The sequence below is a fragment of the Armigeres subalbatus genome, unplaced genomic scaffold, assembly GCF_024139115.2.
Source record: "Armigeres subalbatus isolate Guangzhou_Male unplaced genomic scaffold, GZ_Asu_2 Contig634, whole genome shotgun sequence".
NCBI classification, from domain to species: domain Eukaryota; kingdom Metazoa; phylum Arthropoda; class Insecta; order Diptera; family Culicidae; genus Armigeres; species Armigeres subalbatus.
This window is the reverse complement of record NW_026943407.1, coordinates 184,175-200,772: the sequence shown is the minus strand read 5'-3', so window position 1 is coordinate 200,772 and position 16,598 is coordinate 184,175. Positions and strand designations below refer to the sequence as shown.

The 16,598-nt window shown below is 41.7% G+C and overlaps 1 protein-coding gene and 1 long non-coding RNA gene across 2 annotated transcripts; both read right to left on the bottom strand.

Moving 5' to 3' along the window:
• Positions 1–256: 256 nt before the first annotated feature.
• LOC134204517 (transcription initiation factor TFIID subunit 3-like) lies at positions 257–5,527 on the bottom strand. The gene is given in 5 exon segments (XM_062679324.1): positions 257–1,619; positions 1,702–3,304; positions 3,307–3,387; positions 3,390–5,025; positions 5,092–5,527. Coding segments are annotated over 4 exon segments (4,449 nt in total). The 5' UTR covers positions 5,092–5,527; the 3' UTR covers positions 257–490.
• Positions 5,528–7,240: 1,713 nt separating this feature from the next.
• On the bottom strand, positions 7,241–8,178 carry LOC134204507 (uncharacterized). Its single transcript, XR_009977881.1, has 3 exons — positions 7,911–8,178; positions 7,704–7,817; positions 7,241–7,639 (listed from the first exon to the last, which is right to left on the bottom strand). It is a non-coding gene; the product is annotated as an uncharacterized LOC134204507 (long non-coding RNA).
• Between the last annotated feature and the right edge of the window lie 8,420 nt (positions 8,179–16,598).

Here is a 16,598-nt window from a genome sequence, read left to right as displayed (position 1 = left end):
ATAAACACTGGATTGAAATCCAGAGACATCGCCGCAGAGGCAGACCCAAGGACTCGTGGCAGCAAAGCCACAGCAAAGAAATAAAGTTGATGTAGGTGCCTGTTCTAAATACTGATTCATTTTAAAATTTGATCAATTTGAGTGCTGTTACTCATTATACTAAAGATCATAATCAGACGGCAATTTTGGTTCCTCCGGTGGTTTCTTGGGATACCCTCTCTTGAACTTGTTTCAAAAATAATTAAGCCTTACGCTGTTTAATTACAGAATTGATCATCTATTTAAAGATTCATAATGTTACAAACGAATTCTTTTACAGTATTTAATATTAGATTACCATTTAATTATACGTGCTAAAAAATGTCGTACCTACAATGGTTTATCAAAGTTAAGAAACTGAATGACAACACTGCACAATCGCACAACCCTCAGGGCGCGTGCTTTTCACAACACCCAGTTTAACAACAATTCTGAACACATTCCTCCTCCTTTAATCCTTGGGATTCTTTTTGTCCTTCTTCTTTCGCTTTTTCTGCTTTTCATCACCGTGCGATTCCTGCTTCTTGCCTATGCACACCCGGCAGTACCAGTCCTCGTTGGAATCCGGTGGAACCTGAATTCCGACGCACACCCAATGGTACCACGCGTCGCACCCGTCGCAACCGATCATGGGGGTTCCGTCGTCGACGCGGCCACACGCCGGACATATCCACACCACATTGCCGTCGGCGTCCTGCACATTGATGGGGGTGTTCAGCGGGGCGGGGATGGTCACTCCCAAGCTGGCGGACGCCGACGCCGATTTGGACGATTTCGGTTCCTTAGATGGTTTCTTGGGGTGATCCGATGACGACGAGGAGGAGGAGGGAGCGGAACCAACCGCGGGAGCCGGTTTCGGTAGCGTTGGCGGGGTTGGGGTGACCGAAAACAGATCGATTGAATCCGGGAGAGCTTGGATGCCGCGTGGTCTCGGCTTCGCCGGTTGATCCGTGGCGGAGAAATCCAATTTTCCGGCGGCTTTGCTCGAATGATCGGCGGAGAGCTTGGGAGCTTTGCTTGGTTCGTCGGATTCTTTGCTTTTGCCTTTGCTGCCAGGGGTTTTAAGTTTGGGGGGCCTTGTAACTAGGGCGGATATCCGGGCCAGCTCGGGCGATGCTTCTCGTTTGATCTCAGCTGATTTGGTAATGGGTTCCGCGGGAGGTGGTGGGTGGTTGTCTGGGGTGTTGGATCGCGGCGATGGAGTGTTGGTGGAACCAAGTTTGAGCATCAACTTCGGTACGGAGGCGGCGGATGTGACGTCGGGGCTGTTGCGGTGTTCCGAGGAGCCCATGTACGATGTCGATGGGCCACCTGGCGTGGTGAGGTCCCCTACGGTGGAGCCGGAGAGGGGGAACGTGGTGCGTTGGTCCGGGAAAGAGGATTCCAAGGCGGCTGCAGCGGCTCGTTCCTTCTCTTTTCGTTTCTCCTTTTTGAGTTTCTCTTTCTTCTTTTCTTTTTTCTCCTTCCGACGTATCTGTTCCAACTGCATGGGATCGTCCATAGGAAGGGCACCGCCAATTGCAGAAAACGACGTTTCCATGGGACCATCCGAAAGGTCTTGGTTCATTGAGTGGGATGACCTGAGAACAAAAATAAGTGTTAGATATTATTAAAAACAGCTCTAAAGTATCCTTCACCGAAAACTAATTATGGACTACTCACTTGGGTCGCTCCCGGTCGCGATCCTTGCTTTTGTTCTTATCCTTTTTGTCCTTCTTCTTCTTAATTTTGCCCTCCTTTCCTTCCTTAACTTTCCGATCCTTCTTGTGTTCTTTGTTCTTTCGCTTTTCGGATTTATCTTTGGAGGCCAAGATGGGCGCGGAGCCATCGCCGGGCACCGGTGCCCGGCTGGATGCTGCGCCGGACGATTGCGGTGGCGATATACCCATTGCGGCCATCGTGACCGTCGATTGGCTGTTGGTGTCCGAGTCGGTTTCGATGACGATGGTCTCGCCCGGGGTGATTGGAGGCACCGTAGGCGATGCCGCTGCCAGCGTGGGAATATTTTGCGGGACGACTGGCGCTGGGGACGGCGCAGGAGGATGATGGGGTGGAGCGATCGTGGTAGCGGTTGTGGTGATTGTGGCCGGGATGGGCAGGTCCTTTGGATAAGTGGGAGCTTGGGAAAATTTGGGCTGTTGGTGAGCTATCGGAGGCTGAGAGACTACCGACGAAGGGATGGTGTGATTTTGATGCATGACGTTGGGTTTGATGGAGAGGTTCAGCGATTGCTCTTGGGGAAGATGCTCTTTGATGACCGGGGACATTGTGGGCTTTTTACGGAAATTACCGGTTGGTGGAGTAGCGGGATCGATTTGTAGAGAGGGTGGTACCAAGGGGGCCACGTTGCAAGTGCTTTTCTGCAGATCGAGCGGCGTGTGAGCCAGTTTAGTTTCTGGATCCAAGTTATCAAAGTTTTCCATAGGAGACGCCTTGGTTGGGCGTGGGTTTTGAAGCAATTTGTTTATGTCGAAACGAGGTGGCAATGGCATCCCGAATGGTGCCGGCGGAAGGAAAGATTGTCCCGGGTTGAATGGGTTGAAAAGAGGGTTATCCGGAATGAGTCCCGGACCAGACGGTAGTGGGAACATTCCGAACATTCCAGGATTGCGCATTTGAGAAGCGAGGAATCCTGGTTGCATAGCGTTGTTGAGCATCTTGCTGTAATTGGAAATGGCATCCTGAAGAGGTTTCTTGTCAATCGTGGGAGGACCGGGCGGAGCTGGAGGGTACTGCTGATGGATTTGTTGAAGGAGTTTTAATTCTTCAAGCAAACCTGCGTTTTTGGCTTTCTTTGCAGCGGCTGTTTCCTTCGGTTGCTTTGGCTGCCTTGGTTTCTTTTTCTTTTCTTCCTTTATAGGGGGAAGGCCAAAATTGGGGAAATCGCCAAACATAGGACTAGGTCCGGCGGAAAGTTTTCCGGAATCACTCATCCAGGAGGCGGATGAACTTGAGCTAGATGGCATTTTGATATCCGGCGTTTTCGGTAGGTTGGATGGTGTTTTGGGTGGAGAGAACTCCCGGAACGAACCGGACGGGCCCATACCGCCGGAGTGGTCACTCATGTTCATGCCAAAACCCATATCCGGCGATGAAAGGGCGTCTTGAAAGGAAAATCCCGAACTGGGCATTTTGGGCGCTCGTTTTTTGCCCATCGGCGTCATTGGGAACTGCGGTTGATGGGGAGGACTTTTGTCGTCATCGATGACGATGATTGGACCCTGGGTGGTTGGTGTCGGAGGAGGTTCCTTCTTGGCAACCTTTTGAAAATATTCAGTTTGTGTTTCTCTGGCGAGGCATGCATTAGAGGACCTGACAAAGGTGGGCCAGGGGCTGGAGTAATTTCAAACTCGGATGAAGTTTCTGCAGAAGATCTAACTGTGATTGGGCGACGTTGTCCGGGAATTTGGGTTGCTGGTGCAGTGGTGTTTGCTTTTGAGGGGAGGAAAAGGGCGATTGAAACAACCCAGGGAGAGGCTTCTTGCCCGGGGGAGTAAGCATTTCTAGAATGTTCTGAGCATTCAGGGGACCTCCTTGGAATTGCTGAAGCTGTTCCATGTACTGGCGTTCGATTTGCTTTTTGGTTAACTTTGTACGTTTGGGCTTTGGAGGTTTGGGTGGTGTAATCTGATTTACTAAAGGTGAATGAATAGGATGGGGAGGAATTGTTTGACTCAAAGGGAATAAAGCACCGACATCCAATCCTTGGTTTGGTATCATTCGAGGAAGAGGCGTTTTCAATTTTGGTTCCTGTTGCTTCTTCTTTCTTGGCGCTTTCTCCTTTTTCGGCTTGGTCATAGGAGTGACCGGGACAACTGGTGGCGGAATAGGAGACTTTTGCAGCTCCGGCGGTACCGGTAGTGATGGTTTGATATCCGGAACTGGTGTGGGAGGTTTTGGAGTTGACATCAACTCATCCGGAACAAAAAGTGGTTTGATATCTTCTGCAATGGTCGAGGTCGGTGTAGACAAAGATGGAATGTCAATCTGCTCTGCCATCGGATGAATTGTCGGAGTTGCTGGTCTACTCTTAGAATCCTTCTCCTTATCAATGCTTTCCTTCTTTTTGTCCACTTTCTTCTCTTTCTTTTCCTTCTTCTCCTTTTCAACTGGTTTTTTCTTCGCTTTTTTCCCAAACTTCTCGTCAATTTTTGCCACCGGTAGAACAGTAGACACCGGCGCCGGTGGTGGCGGTGGAGGGGGCTTCGGCTTTTCTTCCGGAATTACCGGTGGTTTCGAATCCGGTAGCCTGCCCTCCCGGGCCGGTGATATAAAACCCGACGTGGTCATAATCACGCTACTAATCTCCCTGGTCGGTCGCCTTTCATCCGAAAGAGACTTTGACTTTTTCACATCTAGTCCAGCATCTGCTACCGGACCATCCAACGGTCTCTTAAACGTCACAACTTCCTCACTTTGACTAGCATCCATGATTGCCACTTCTTCGGCGCCCACCTCTTCCATCTTCTCCACAACTTCGCCGATGTCCGGCTTCACCTCTTCTACCACCTCCTCATCCGCCTCTGCCATCAAATGCAGCTGCATCTGACGTCGCCTTTCCTCTTCCTCCTGCTCCTCCTCCGAATCCACTAGCATCGGAGGCATGTGCTCCGGAATGTGCACTGGCCTCGTCAGCGTTTCCTTACTACCCGGTTTCATGAAATTCAAATGACTCTCCTTCGGCAGCGGATACTTCGGCACCTCGAATGGCCGCTCGATCGGATCCACATACTGCAGATACTCCTGCAGTTCGGTCAAGCTCATCCCCATTTCTCGGTATGCCAGCGCTACGTCATCCAAATTCGGATCCGTTCGATTGTACAGCTCCGTGTAGCGATGCGTCGTCCGAGTCACATCCCGCAAATATTGATCCAAAATGTCGATCATCAACTCCATCGGTGTCGACTGGATCGAGTGCCATCCGATCGTCTGACATATCTGAGCCACCACCACCTTCAGCAACTGGTGCGTGTAACGCTCCGACATCTTAAACGAAAAATATCATCGGACAACTTATTTATTTATCGTTACTTTTACTTTGTTGTTGTTTACCTTGATGAAAACCGCTGAAAAATCTAGCGGTACTTGCGCCCTCCCACAACCAACCCACCCACCGCACAAAATCGCACGCACAGAACGAACTTCTACTATATTCCCTTTTTTACCAGGACCACCCTCCTAACTTCCGCACCCACTTCCAACAGACGATGATGGAAGAAGCCAGATAGGCAAAATTTTCACTTCATTTTTTCGGCGCCATCGCGCACGATTTCACGGCAAAATTCACTTCCGTTCACCGATCCGTATCCCACACCACCGGTTGACACTACTTTCCGACGTATTCGAGCACGAAATATGGACAAAATTCACGAAAACTTCCACGACTGTACGTAATCGCAAAACCGTGAGCAAAAGATGCGCGTCGATGATTCGTCGTTTTCCCTTTTGTTGCGCTTTTTACTCGGTGACGTTTCTTTTGTGTTGATTTCTGCTCGTTGGCAGTTTTGTTGTCGGAATTTTGACGTTATGCTTTCCTCCATTTATTCGGTTCAAATATCTAAGGGGTAGGAATATGCATACACAGAAAAAATAAATAACCTAATATTGTCTACCCGGTAAAAATCGTTTACTCATTAATGGGTACTTTTAGTCTGCTACACTGTTAGATGACTTTACCCATTAATGGGTACTGTGTTATTGTTGATATTATTCCCACCGTGAAAAATTCACCCATTTTCTTCAAAAAGCGCCACTACTCATTAAAATGGGTAGTGGCACTTTTTCAAGAAAATGGGTGAATTTTTCACGGTGGAATATCAACAATAATACAGTACCCATTAATGGGTAAAGTCATTCAATGTGTATCTTTCTCTCTGTTGAAAAATTTACCCATTTGGGAGAATAAGTGGATTTACTCATTTAAATGAGTAGATCCACTTATTCTCTCAAAATGGGTAAATTTTTCAGCAGAATGAAAGAGATAGCAAAGAAAAAGTACCCATTAATGAGTAAACGTGTTTCTCCGTGTATATCCGGAATAAAGTTACACGCCAACCTGCATGAAACAACTCAGTCGCTGGGTCGTTTGTACCCGGATTTTCCTGATATTAGCAGTTGTCAAAATTTGGGTATCCCGGATAAAAAATATCATTGAAATACCATGGCTTTTATTGTTACAACACCATTCAAAACATAGTAATTACTAGAGGCCTGAATAAGAGAAACGCGGATAGAAAATATGACTCTGCCAACACTGCATCCAATCTTCTTCATCAAAGAACAACACATGAAAAGAAAGAAATGGTTTATGTAGGTAAAATCTCACAATCCGCTATTTTATATGTCCACATTACATAACAATAGAATCCAATAAACAATGTAATTTCATTTCATAATCTATAAATGACTTGAATATATTATATCAAAATACATTCAATTTTGTTTATTTAAAAATGGCATTAAATCGAATTTGGCCGTTTTCAGTATTTGAGCCAACATTTTGGCTGCTTGACAGGTCTCCTGCTCGATTGGCTGCTGTTTTTTGACGGTTCGATTGGCGGCACATACCTATCCGCGTTTCTCTTATTCAGGCCTCTAGTAATTACCATTGAATGTAATGGAATTTTGACAATTAAATCACATAAGAAACAATGGTTTTCCACGATAAAATGAATGGTAAATGGGACTTTTACAAAAAAAAATAGGGGTTGTTATGTATCTTTACAATAAAAAATTTGAAAATTTTCCATACAAAATTTAGAGCAAAACAATAGATTTTACGGTTCTTCAATGAGACGATTTCGAAGGACAAAACAATAGAAAATAATGTGTTTTAAATGTTTTCTATTACTTTTTTTATTGTTTTACTGTAAAAGTACAATATGATATAGAATACATTTTGCTCCAATACTACAATAGAAATACAGTACAGTTTTATGTATTACCATTTTTTATTGATACGTGAAAAACAATTAATTTTGATATAGAAAATTATTATGAGCTTTTTAGTTGCAAGTCTTCACTTGTAAGATATAATAAGACGAGTTAGTGCTATCCCAATAAATACCACCACTTGATTGTAACTTTACAAAAACATATTTAGACCTCAGCAGTAAGGCCGCCTTCAGTGTCTCGTACTCGACTCGAGCCAAGTACGAGACACTCAAGACAGCCTTACTGTTGACGTTGAAACGCGTGTCGGTTAAGTTAAAATGCAGTGGTGGAATTAATGGGATAGTACAGGATAGTACTACATAATATCAACTTAATGTTATTTTAACTTAAACTAAATTTGATTTTAACATTCAATAAAACTTAAATATTTAAATAAAAAATTTAACATTTCAATTTCAATTTATGGACTTCGTTCGATTAACACATTATCTGGAGACACAACATCAATTATATATGTTAAATTAAAACTATATCACAATCAGTTGGATTCCACGGAAACTATTGATGAAGGATGCATTCGAAATGGGTGATTTCCTCCTGCGAGGTCGTGGAACGATACATTCCTAATTACTGTGCTGGATTATTGCGGACATTCTCATTACACTTTCCATGATGGCTCTGGTGCACCTCTTATGATTAAGTTTTCCTGTAGTATAGAAAAGAAACATTCTGTTTTATATTGCGAAGCTCGCGAATCAACAAACACTTACCCTTGATCTTGTTTTTGATCCTAATTTTTAAATAACGATGGGAGTAGCCTTGGCTGAATATCATATTCTTGATGACTTCCATAATGGTTTAGAGATTAAAAGGCTGTGTTTTTCCTAACGGGAGTTAATTTGAATGAATATGAATGGTAATCTATTCCGATACGGTAATCATCGTATATTCTTGCCGGATACCTAATCATCTCCTACCTTGCATTCCGGTCCGGCTAAATCGAAAACAGCACCGCCCCAGACGAGCTCCAGATGAGAAGCTAAAAGAAAATGGCACTTTGTTTTTTGCTCCGCAACCCAACCCTTATTGCAAACTGTTTTCATTTTCATATCACAATTACCAATTAAATATCACAATGTACTTCTTCAGAAGGAATAAAAAGATGGAATAATGTCTAAACGCAACACATTTTGTTTATAGTTGAGATCGAGGTTGAGATCTTTAAAGAAAACATAAACATCTGGAGTAAACTGTCAAAGTGCTGAGGACATACACTCTCAAAGTAAATCACACAAAAAAAAGCAAATAATAAAAAAGATTTTACAAATTGCCTTTTTCAAGTAAATTTGTATGAAATAATGTCGTTTTTGATTTTTGAATTACTACTTGAAATTCGGAACATTTCGTAAATTACAATTTCGATTTATTTATTTTTTGACAAAAAAGTGTATTCCCGCATAATAAAAAACAACATGTTATATGGTCAGAATCATTATTACGATGTAAGATATAGCTTCACAGTTTACGTTGCGGTTATCGAATACTTTTCGATCGATTCAACCATAACTGCTCGACATCATCACTAAATGTCAACATATAACATGCTGTCTCTAAAATGTTCTTTATTTCCTGCATTATATGTCAACATTTTATCATACTGTTGAGCGAAAATTTTGCACGCGAAGACAGACGATTTTTTATGGTGACATAACTTAACAACCCATTCAACATATTGTTATTTGTCAAATAACCGTACCACAAACTGTTAAAACTTTATATGAGATTGTTCATTTACAGTTGTCAACAGTAAAGGATACTGTTGTCGACCGCACGGGAAAATATCCATGTACAGTTTGTAATTATGCGGGTTGTTATTCAATTGTATTCATTTGTTGTTCTATCAATACAACAATGTTTTAGAAATCATTTTAATTTTATCTTCAAAAATGCTTGCCTCATTGTGCGAATACGTTAACTAGAATATTAGTTTCTAATTATAATGTAAAATACAAAATACAGGGAAACAATAAACGTATAAAAGAATTTATTGTAACATTTAAATGTATTGTATTTATGAAGTAACTACAGTAGATGACTCTTCCAATGGCAAGAATTCTACAATAAAAGCACAACAGGCTGTATTGGCTACCATACAATTTATAGTAGTTCAATGGATTATACCATACAAGGAACTGTAATTTTTTATCCGGGATATCAACAAAATGGATCTGAGTTAGACGAACCCGAAATCTGGGTAACTGGGGACTTAAACATTTTTGGATGTATCAATGTCGACCGGCGTCGAAGTCGCATGCAAGATCAAAAGCTACAATTTTTCGCAGAATGCAGCAAGAAACAGGTAAGAAGTGTTGAACTTATCATGGCTGAACATTTTCGGCACAGCCGACAAATGATAGGCGTTGGGGAATTTGTTTTATTTAATATTTTTTTACACAATAATAATTTTCTGCAGTGAAAAGAGCTGGGTTCCCAGATTTTTTTGCTTGTACAGTATCCCCCCGCTCATTCGGACCTCGCTAGTCCGATGACTCGTTAGTCCGGATCTCGCTAGTTCGGAATTTTCCGGATTAAAAAGTATCAACTTCATTGGCATTAGATCCCCCACTGGGACATTGCCGCCTCGCAGCTTAGTGTTCATTAAGCTCTTCCACAGTTATTAACTGCGAGGTTTCTAAGCCAAGTTACCATTTCTGCATTCGTATATCATGAGGCTAACACGATGATACTTTTATGCCCAGGGAAGTCGAAACAATTTCCAATCCGAAAATTGTCTAGACCGGCACCGGGAATCGAACCTAGCCACCCTCAGCATGGTCTTGCTTTGTAGCCGCGCATCTTACCGCACGGCTAAGGAGGGCCCCTCGAAGTATCAACACCCATTTAAACACATTATGCTGTCAGTTTTCAAATTTGTGCTGTGATTTTGTTTTAGTTCATTTGAATGGATTTGACAGTCGGATTAACGGGAGAAACCTCGATAGTCCGGCCATACATTTGTCGGATCAGCGGGGGGATACTGTATACGGTTACCCAGATGTGAGTCAAGGTACCCTTACCCATATTAGAGTAACCACGGTTTGGCCGAATCTGGGTCACTTTGACATAACTTTGGTAGATCCAGGGCAGCGTGTAGAACGCTTTTTATACCGAAGTTGGATTTTTCTCCAGATGCAGGAAAATTACCCAACTTCGGAAGTAGTGCGCTGGATTCGCCTAAAGATGCGCTAAACAATTGATGCGTTACCCAAGTAACCGTAAGCATTAACTCTAGGCTTTAAATCAGCATCAAAGGTGCTTCAAAGCTTTATAACAGCCCTGAAAATGCATTGAAGTTTTCATCTAGCATTATATCTGCATCGTGTATGCTGCAACATCAAATGTTTATTAACATTAAATTAGCCTTACATTGGCATTATATGCGTAATAAAAGCAGTGTTTAATGCAGTCGAATGTTTTCATAGAAAACCCATTTGGAATTTCTGCATGTGTGAGAATTACCTCGGGTGAATGTATCACCACCACAACTACAATTTCTACCGATAGAAAAGACACAATGGTTTAAATATGCCTTTCAGCATACAGTTATGACATCGCATCCGTGGCCGAAAGAGCAAGGGAGGACCACTTCGTAAGAGCCGTATCATGCTTCCAGGTTCGAGACCCATATGAGGACATTCTACGGCATTCACGTTGAAAAATTGGCAAAACACAATAGACGAATCCAAGTAAAAATAAGAAGATGACACACGACGGTGTTAAGTTTGACAGATCCTACAGCACAGCATAGGAAGATCATTTCAAAATGCTTATAATAAATTCTAGACAAAATGTAATCAGAATCTGATCGATGTATGATACGGAAAAAGTTCCGAACTGTATGATAGATCAAGGGGTAAACCACTCGGCACAATGTGCCCGCGGCACAATACGGCACACTTTCGGCACATTTGGGCACCCTTTCTAGTTTTGACAGTTAAGTTGTCAGTGTCAAGCAAGGATGTCATGCTTTTGAAATGAAACAAGAATGGCATAAATAAACAAACACAAAACCACTCTGCTGAGGGTGTCCATACGTGATTCCGTGAAGTTAACTAGTACCCACTTTAGTACCTATATAGGTCATCCTGGACATCCTGGAATACGACATTTTACTGTCTTCCAAGTCGACAGAACAAAGCAAAAAGACGGACATGTCATACATGTGCTTGCGGAACCTGACAAACTTTTTGGAGCTGTTCCTTCTGCTGCCAGGCACCGACGTGAACAAACCAAACATCGAACACAAGACACCGCTTCACAAGCTGGATCGCAGATGTTGTGAATATGTTGACCATACAGTGCCGGAATTTGATAAATGACCCAAAGAGCAATCCAACAATTTTACCTTAGCATGAAGACTGTTCTCCAAGGAAGAACTCGAAGAAACTGCTATTCGCTGGGGAATCTCCGGTCGAGAGGGATGCCGGCAGGAGCTTTTGGACTGAGCACTAACAGTGGGCTCGTTTATGCGGAAAACACATGTGTGCCAAAACAATAGAATAGTGCTCTCGTACACGGCTGCTGGATAAGTAAACACCCTGGGGGTAAGTGGTCACCTGACATTGTACTTCCCGAAGAAAGCAACGCCCTGCGACCAGGAGCAGCAGCATCGCGGAGCAGACAGCTTACCAAAATTGGCTTCGTTCCTTATTTCCATTCATTTTCCTTAAAAGAACAGGTCAAGAAAGTGTACGAAAACTACATCAATAAATTGATCCTAAAGTATGTCAAATCGATCACAAGCTACGTCAGCGGCCTGGTCTTCCAATAGATTTTTTCATGCGCTAATAATTATAAAGGCGGTACCTAGGGCGGTACCTAGGGTATCCTAGAGCGGTACCAAATAACAATAATGCGCTAATCAAATACATACTATGCAGCGGCTGATTACTATGGAAGCGAAACCAATATTGACGACCGACAGGATACGATGATGAGTGTATCAGTAGGCGATTCTCAACAGTTCGGATGGCATCATGAAACAAAGTAAATAATCTACTCTACACCGTATATACCTATTAGATATCTAACCATGTAGTTGAATACGAAACAAAGATGATCCGTTTTCCTCATAAACAACAATTACAATTACATATCCGAAGAATTAAACCTTCACTTAAACTGAAAAACATCGCTAACATTTCATTCACAAATTACATAACGCCAAAATTGACCATTTGTAATCCTTACCCTCCCCCATGTTAAATTTTATTTGTATGCAAGGTTTCAAAACTATGCAACCGCAGACACAGTGAAAAAACGCACGCAAACGTATCCATTGTGTTTGACCCATTAAAGTGTTATTTTCTTCTTCTTCTTCTATGCCTTTACATTCCCACTGGAACTTGGCCTGATTTTCAACTTATTATTTTAGCATTTCCTCAGTTATTAATTGATAACTTTTCTATGCCCGCCACTACATGAGTATGTATCTTGTGTGGCAAGATACACTATGCCCAGGGAGTCGAGAATGTTTCCCACCTGAAGATATCCTAGACCGGACCGATAATCGAATTCGCCATCTCCGGAATGGCAATCCTACGTCTTTGCTCGCAAGGCTCACTGGAAATGTAATTTGTGAATTACCCCAGGGCCGATGTCCACGTAGCGGTATTTTACGCTGCATGCGCCGCGTTCGCTGGTACCCAGCATCAAATGGAGCAATGCACACGTAATCGCGTGCACGACTACATTTGATGCTGGGTACCTTTGAAGACGCGGCGTGCACGCAGCTTGAAAAAACGTTACATGGGCATCGGCCCTAAGGAGAACAAATTTCCTAATGCTTATTAAAACGTTTGCCCGTCAGGAAGCATTTCACATTGGAGTTGCATTGGGTTTTTCAAGGCTACGTTCTTACTCATCCGGTTTCTGATGGAGGCGACAATAAGGGCCGATGTCCACGTAGCGGTTTTTTAAGCTGCGTTAACGCTGCGTCCACGCAAGGTACCCAGCATCAAATGGAGTAATGCACACGTATACGTATACACGACTATATTTGATACTGGGTACCTTGCGTGGACGCAGCGTTACCGCAGCTTAAAAAACCTCTTTGTCATCGGATCCTACGCTTATCTGCCACATTGATATTTCCTTCTGAAGGTGTTCAAATGGTTGCTTTTGGTCAGAAACGATAATCAAAAGTGTTAGTTTCGGTTGTTGATGCGTATTGGCGCATTTTAGACAAACGGTTCCGCATAAGTCGACAAGGTTTACTCGGCGATGGATCGTTCCAGAACACCTCCGACAAGGGTAGGCATGGAATTCCGGTTGCACGTGGGGAATAAAAGACGCTGGCACAGGATAATGCGCCACCCCAGGATGGATGTGCTTCGTGGTATAGATATAATGTCCCGTATAATGCATTCATACGGAGAGGCAGCAACATATTGCCTGCTTATTCCGGGTTGTTCTGATGAATGGGGATTGGTTATTAAACTGTACGGCGGATTAATTCAATGGAACTTACTTGTGGGAATAGTACTATGCCGGTAACTTCTGTGATGAAACCGAGGATAAAACCACCCGCTTTCGATGGCCGCGATGATCCACTTGCAAAATTCCGTTGTGTGTGGTGCGTGTGAGGCCAAGGGTAGCGAAAAATTAAATATATTTCATGTGTGTTATTTCACTGTCCTCTACGGAGCTGAATGCGGTTTTATACGGAATAAATATGTTATTTAACAGCTAAGATTAATAATTCCTTTCAAAGGTTCGAAGCTTTTCGAAGGAGTTCCTCTGTTTTTGTTATTTATTTACATTATTTCTCCCCGTGATGCCAACATTATGAAAGCCAGTGCCGCCAAGCTTTTTTTCTCGGCACGTTTCGGCACACTTTCGGCACAATTGGGCACAATTAGACATTTTGAAAGTGTGCCGAGTGGTTTACCCCTTGATGATAGATACATTTTTGTAAAATATTCAAAAATTGAGATAAGCTTCCTGATATGTAATTCAGAACTTTTTCCGTGCCGTACATCAATCAGATTTTAATTACAATTTGTCTAGAATTTATTATAAACATTTTAAAATGATCTTCCTACACGTAAAAAAATTTAATGTTGTTTATTATTAATATTTCTAATACTTTTTTGCCAAAACAGGCGCTTAATGACATGTATAAGAAAAAACTTATACATCGCATTAGTCACATACATTCGGAAACTTATACTTTTCATTAACTTATGCATGTTATTAGCTTTTTGATATGGGATCATTCATCACGGAGAAAAATAAATGGTAAACTTAAACAAAGTTTAGGTTGCTTCAACCAAAAGCTTAGGTTGAATTGGGCACAAACAAATCTCACTTTGAATCAACTGTATCAATTGGTTGAAACTAACTAAAATTGTATGTTGTCCTTTAGGAGCTTTTTCAGTTAAGTTCTACAAATGTTTGTTTGAAACAACCCTGATTTTGGTTGTTTTGATTTGACAGCTACGAAAATAAAGTTAATTTTGGTTGATTCAACCAAACACATTAGTTTGTTACTAACAAAATCTACGTTGAAGCAACCAGCTTTTCAAGTTCAAATCAAACAATGTTATGGTTGTTATAAATGCTGGATTATTCGGTTCTTTTTTCTTCTACAAAACAAATAAACATGGTAATTCTGTTTAACTTCATTTAATATATAAATAATATTGCAATTTTACAAAATGGAATCATACATAGTCGTTGTTATGAGATGACGATATGAAGAGCTAGTTTGTCGGTCACTCGGAATAGAGACGTTTGGTAAAATTGGATTGGGTTGTACGTTGGTGGAGATTTCATGTGGCTTAACTTCTTCGAACCGATTAAACACGGTCTCTACTTTTAACATAACGGAAACTGGTTCTACAGCAAGAAGAAAAGTTTAAGTGGCTCCTACTCCATCTGATGAACAATAATTCGCCTGGAATAAATAGAAAACTGAGTTTTAATCTGTCTTTTCTGAAGCAATTTGACTCACATATAGATAAGTACAAGGATAAGTAGTTCCAAGCGCAGTTATTCCCTGGTATCAAGGATGCCTAAGATGTCCATGGCGGCACTTGAAATAATGACGGAAAACTCGCATATTTAAAGGTACGGAAGTCATTAACATCCGAGTTAAAGAAACACTTTGGAACTTCACACAATTGATGATCACACTTTGGAACACATTTTTTTTTTCAAACAGCTTTTCTATTTCTTTTTTCGCCAAATAATAATTTAAGTTGGTTCAACATGCTAAATTAGTTGAATCAAACTAATAGCGAAATTTGAATTATGAAACACACCGCAATTAAATGGAACCCAATTTATGGTGGAAATAAACTAAAATGTTTGGTTGTAACAAGCATAATTGAGGTTGGAATGATCATTCATTAAAGGTTGAAAACAAACCAAAAACGTTGTTTGTTTCAAACTCCTTTCTGAACTTTGAATCAAGCAATTCAGACTTAAAAGCAACAAAAAATTTAGTTTGAAATTCTCCCAACATTTTGGTTGTTTCAACCTAGATGGCCTTTTCTCCGTGTATTAGGTGGCATAATGAAGAGTATGAGTATTTTCGAATGGTTTTTTGCCATAACATATAAGGTTATTTTTTTACGTGTATGCTGTGCTGTAGGATCTGTCAAAGTTAACACCGTTGTGTGTCTTCTTCTTATTTTTACTTGGATTCGTCTACATCATCAGAATGAATCACCAACAAATAATGGCGGGAAAGATTATTTTTTGTTTTGCCTTGGTGATTCGGCAGTTGTTTATTATCAGCTTATCAGCTGCTCACAAAAGCTCTTCAAAAGTGCGCGAAAATGCTCGAAATAATGAGCGAAAAAATCTGACGTTTCTCTCATCACCTTATATTAGCATCACTAATGCAGCAATTGAGCTTTTGCCTGTGCATTATAATAGCATGCTAATTCGCCTTTCCGGTATTCTATCAGCATTGTATCTGCCCTCAAAGCTGATAAACATTAAACGGGTAGCATTACGTGCAGTTATATAGCTGAATTAAAGCAGCATTATAATGCATACGGTTACTTGGGTAGTTAGTTGACAGATAAAACTTCGGAAGAAAGTTCGGTTCGGAAGTCCCGACTGCTGACTGCGGAAAGCCGGGCTAGTCGAGCAACAACTGGAAGCTGGAAGCTGGAACAACCAGAAAAAATATGAAATATGTCTGCGATTCTACCTACTTTGCTGAGCGATAAAAGTAAAATTAATGTTTTTCTCAAGTCTCAAGAGTAGTCGAGCCATCTTGTTAAGCATTTAAAACTTTATTTTTCGGAAAATCGTTGCAATGCTTAAAAAGCGTGTTAAGCTACATTTATTCACAGAGAACAGACATGAATGCTCGAACAAAATTTCGTTAAAAACGTGTGTGAAGATTTAAATCGCACCTCAGCGCCGCCAACGCAGGCTGCCCGACATAAAAACTCTATTCCACTAAGTGATGGAGTTGGCATACACTTCATAAACAATGTAGTGCTGCCACCTAGGAGCGAGTCTGGGAGCAATTCGGAATGAACACTAGCGCTAAAAAGTAAAACACGGCAAATTTTATCCATATTTATCAGCACACTAGCACCGCGCAACGGGGGGATAACGACATACTTTAAAATGACCAGTACAAA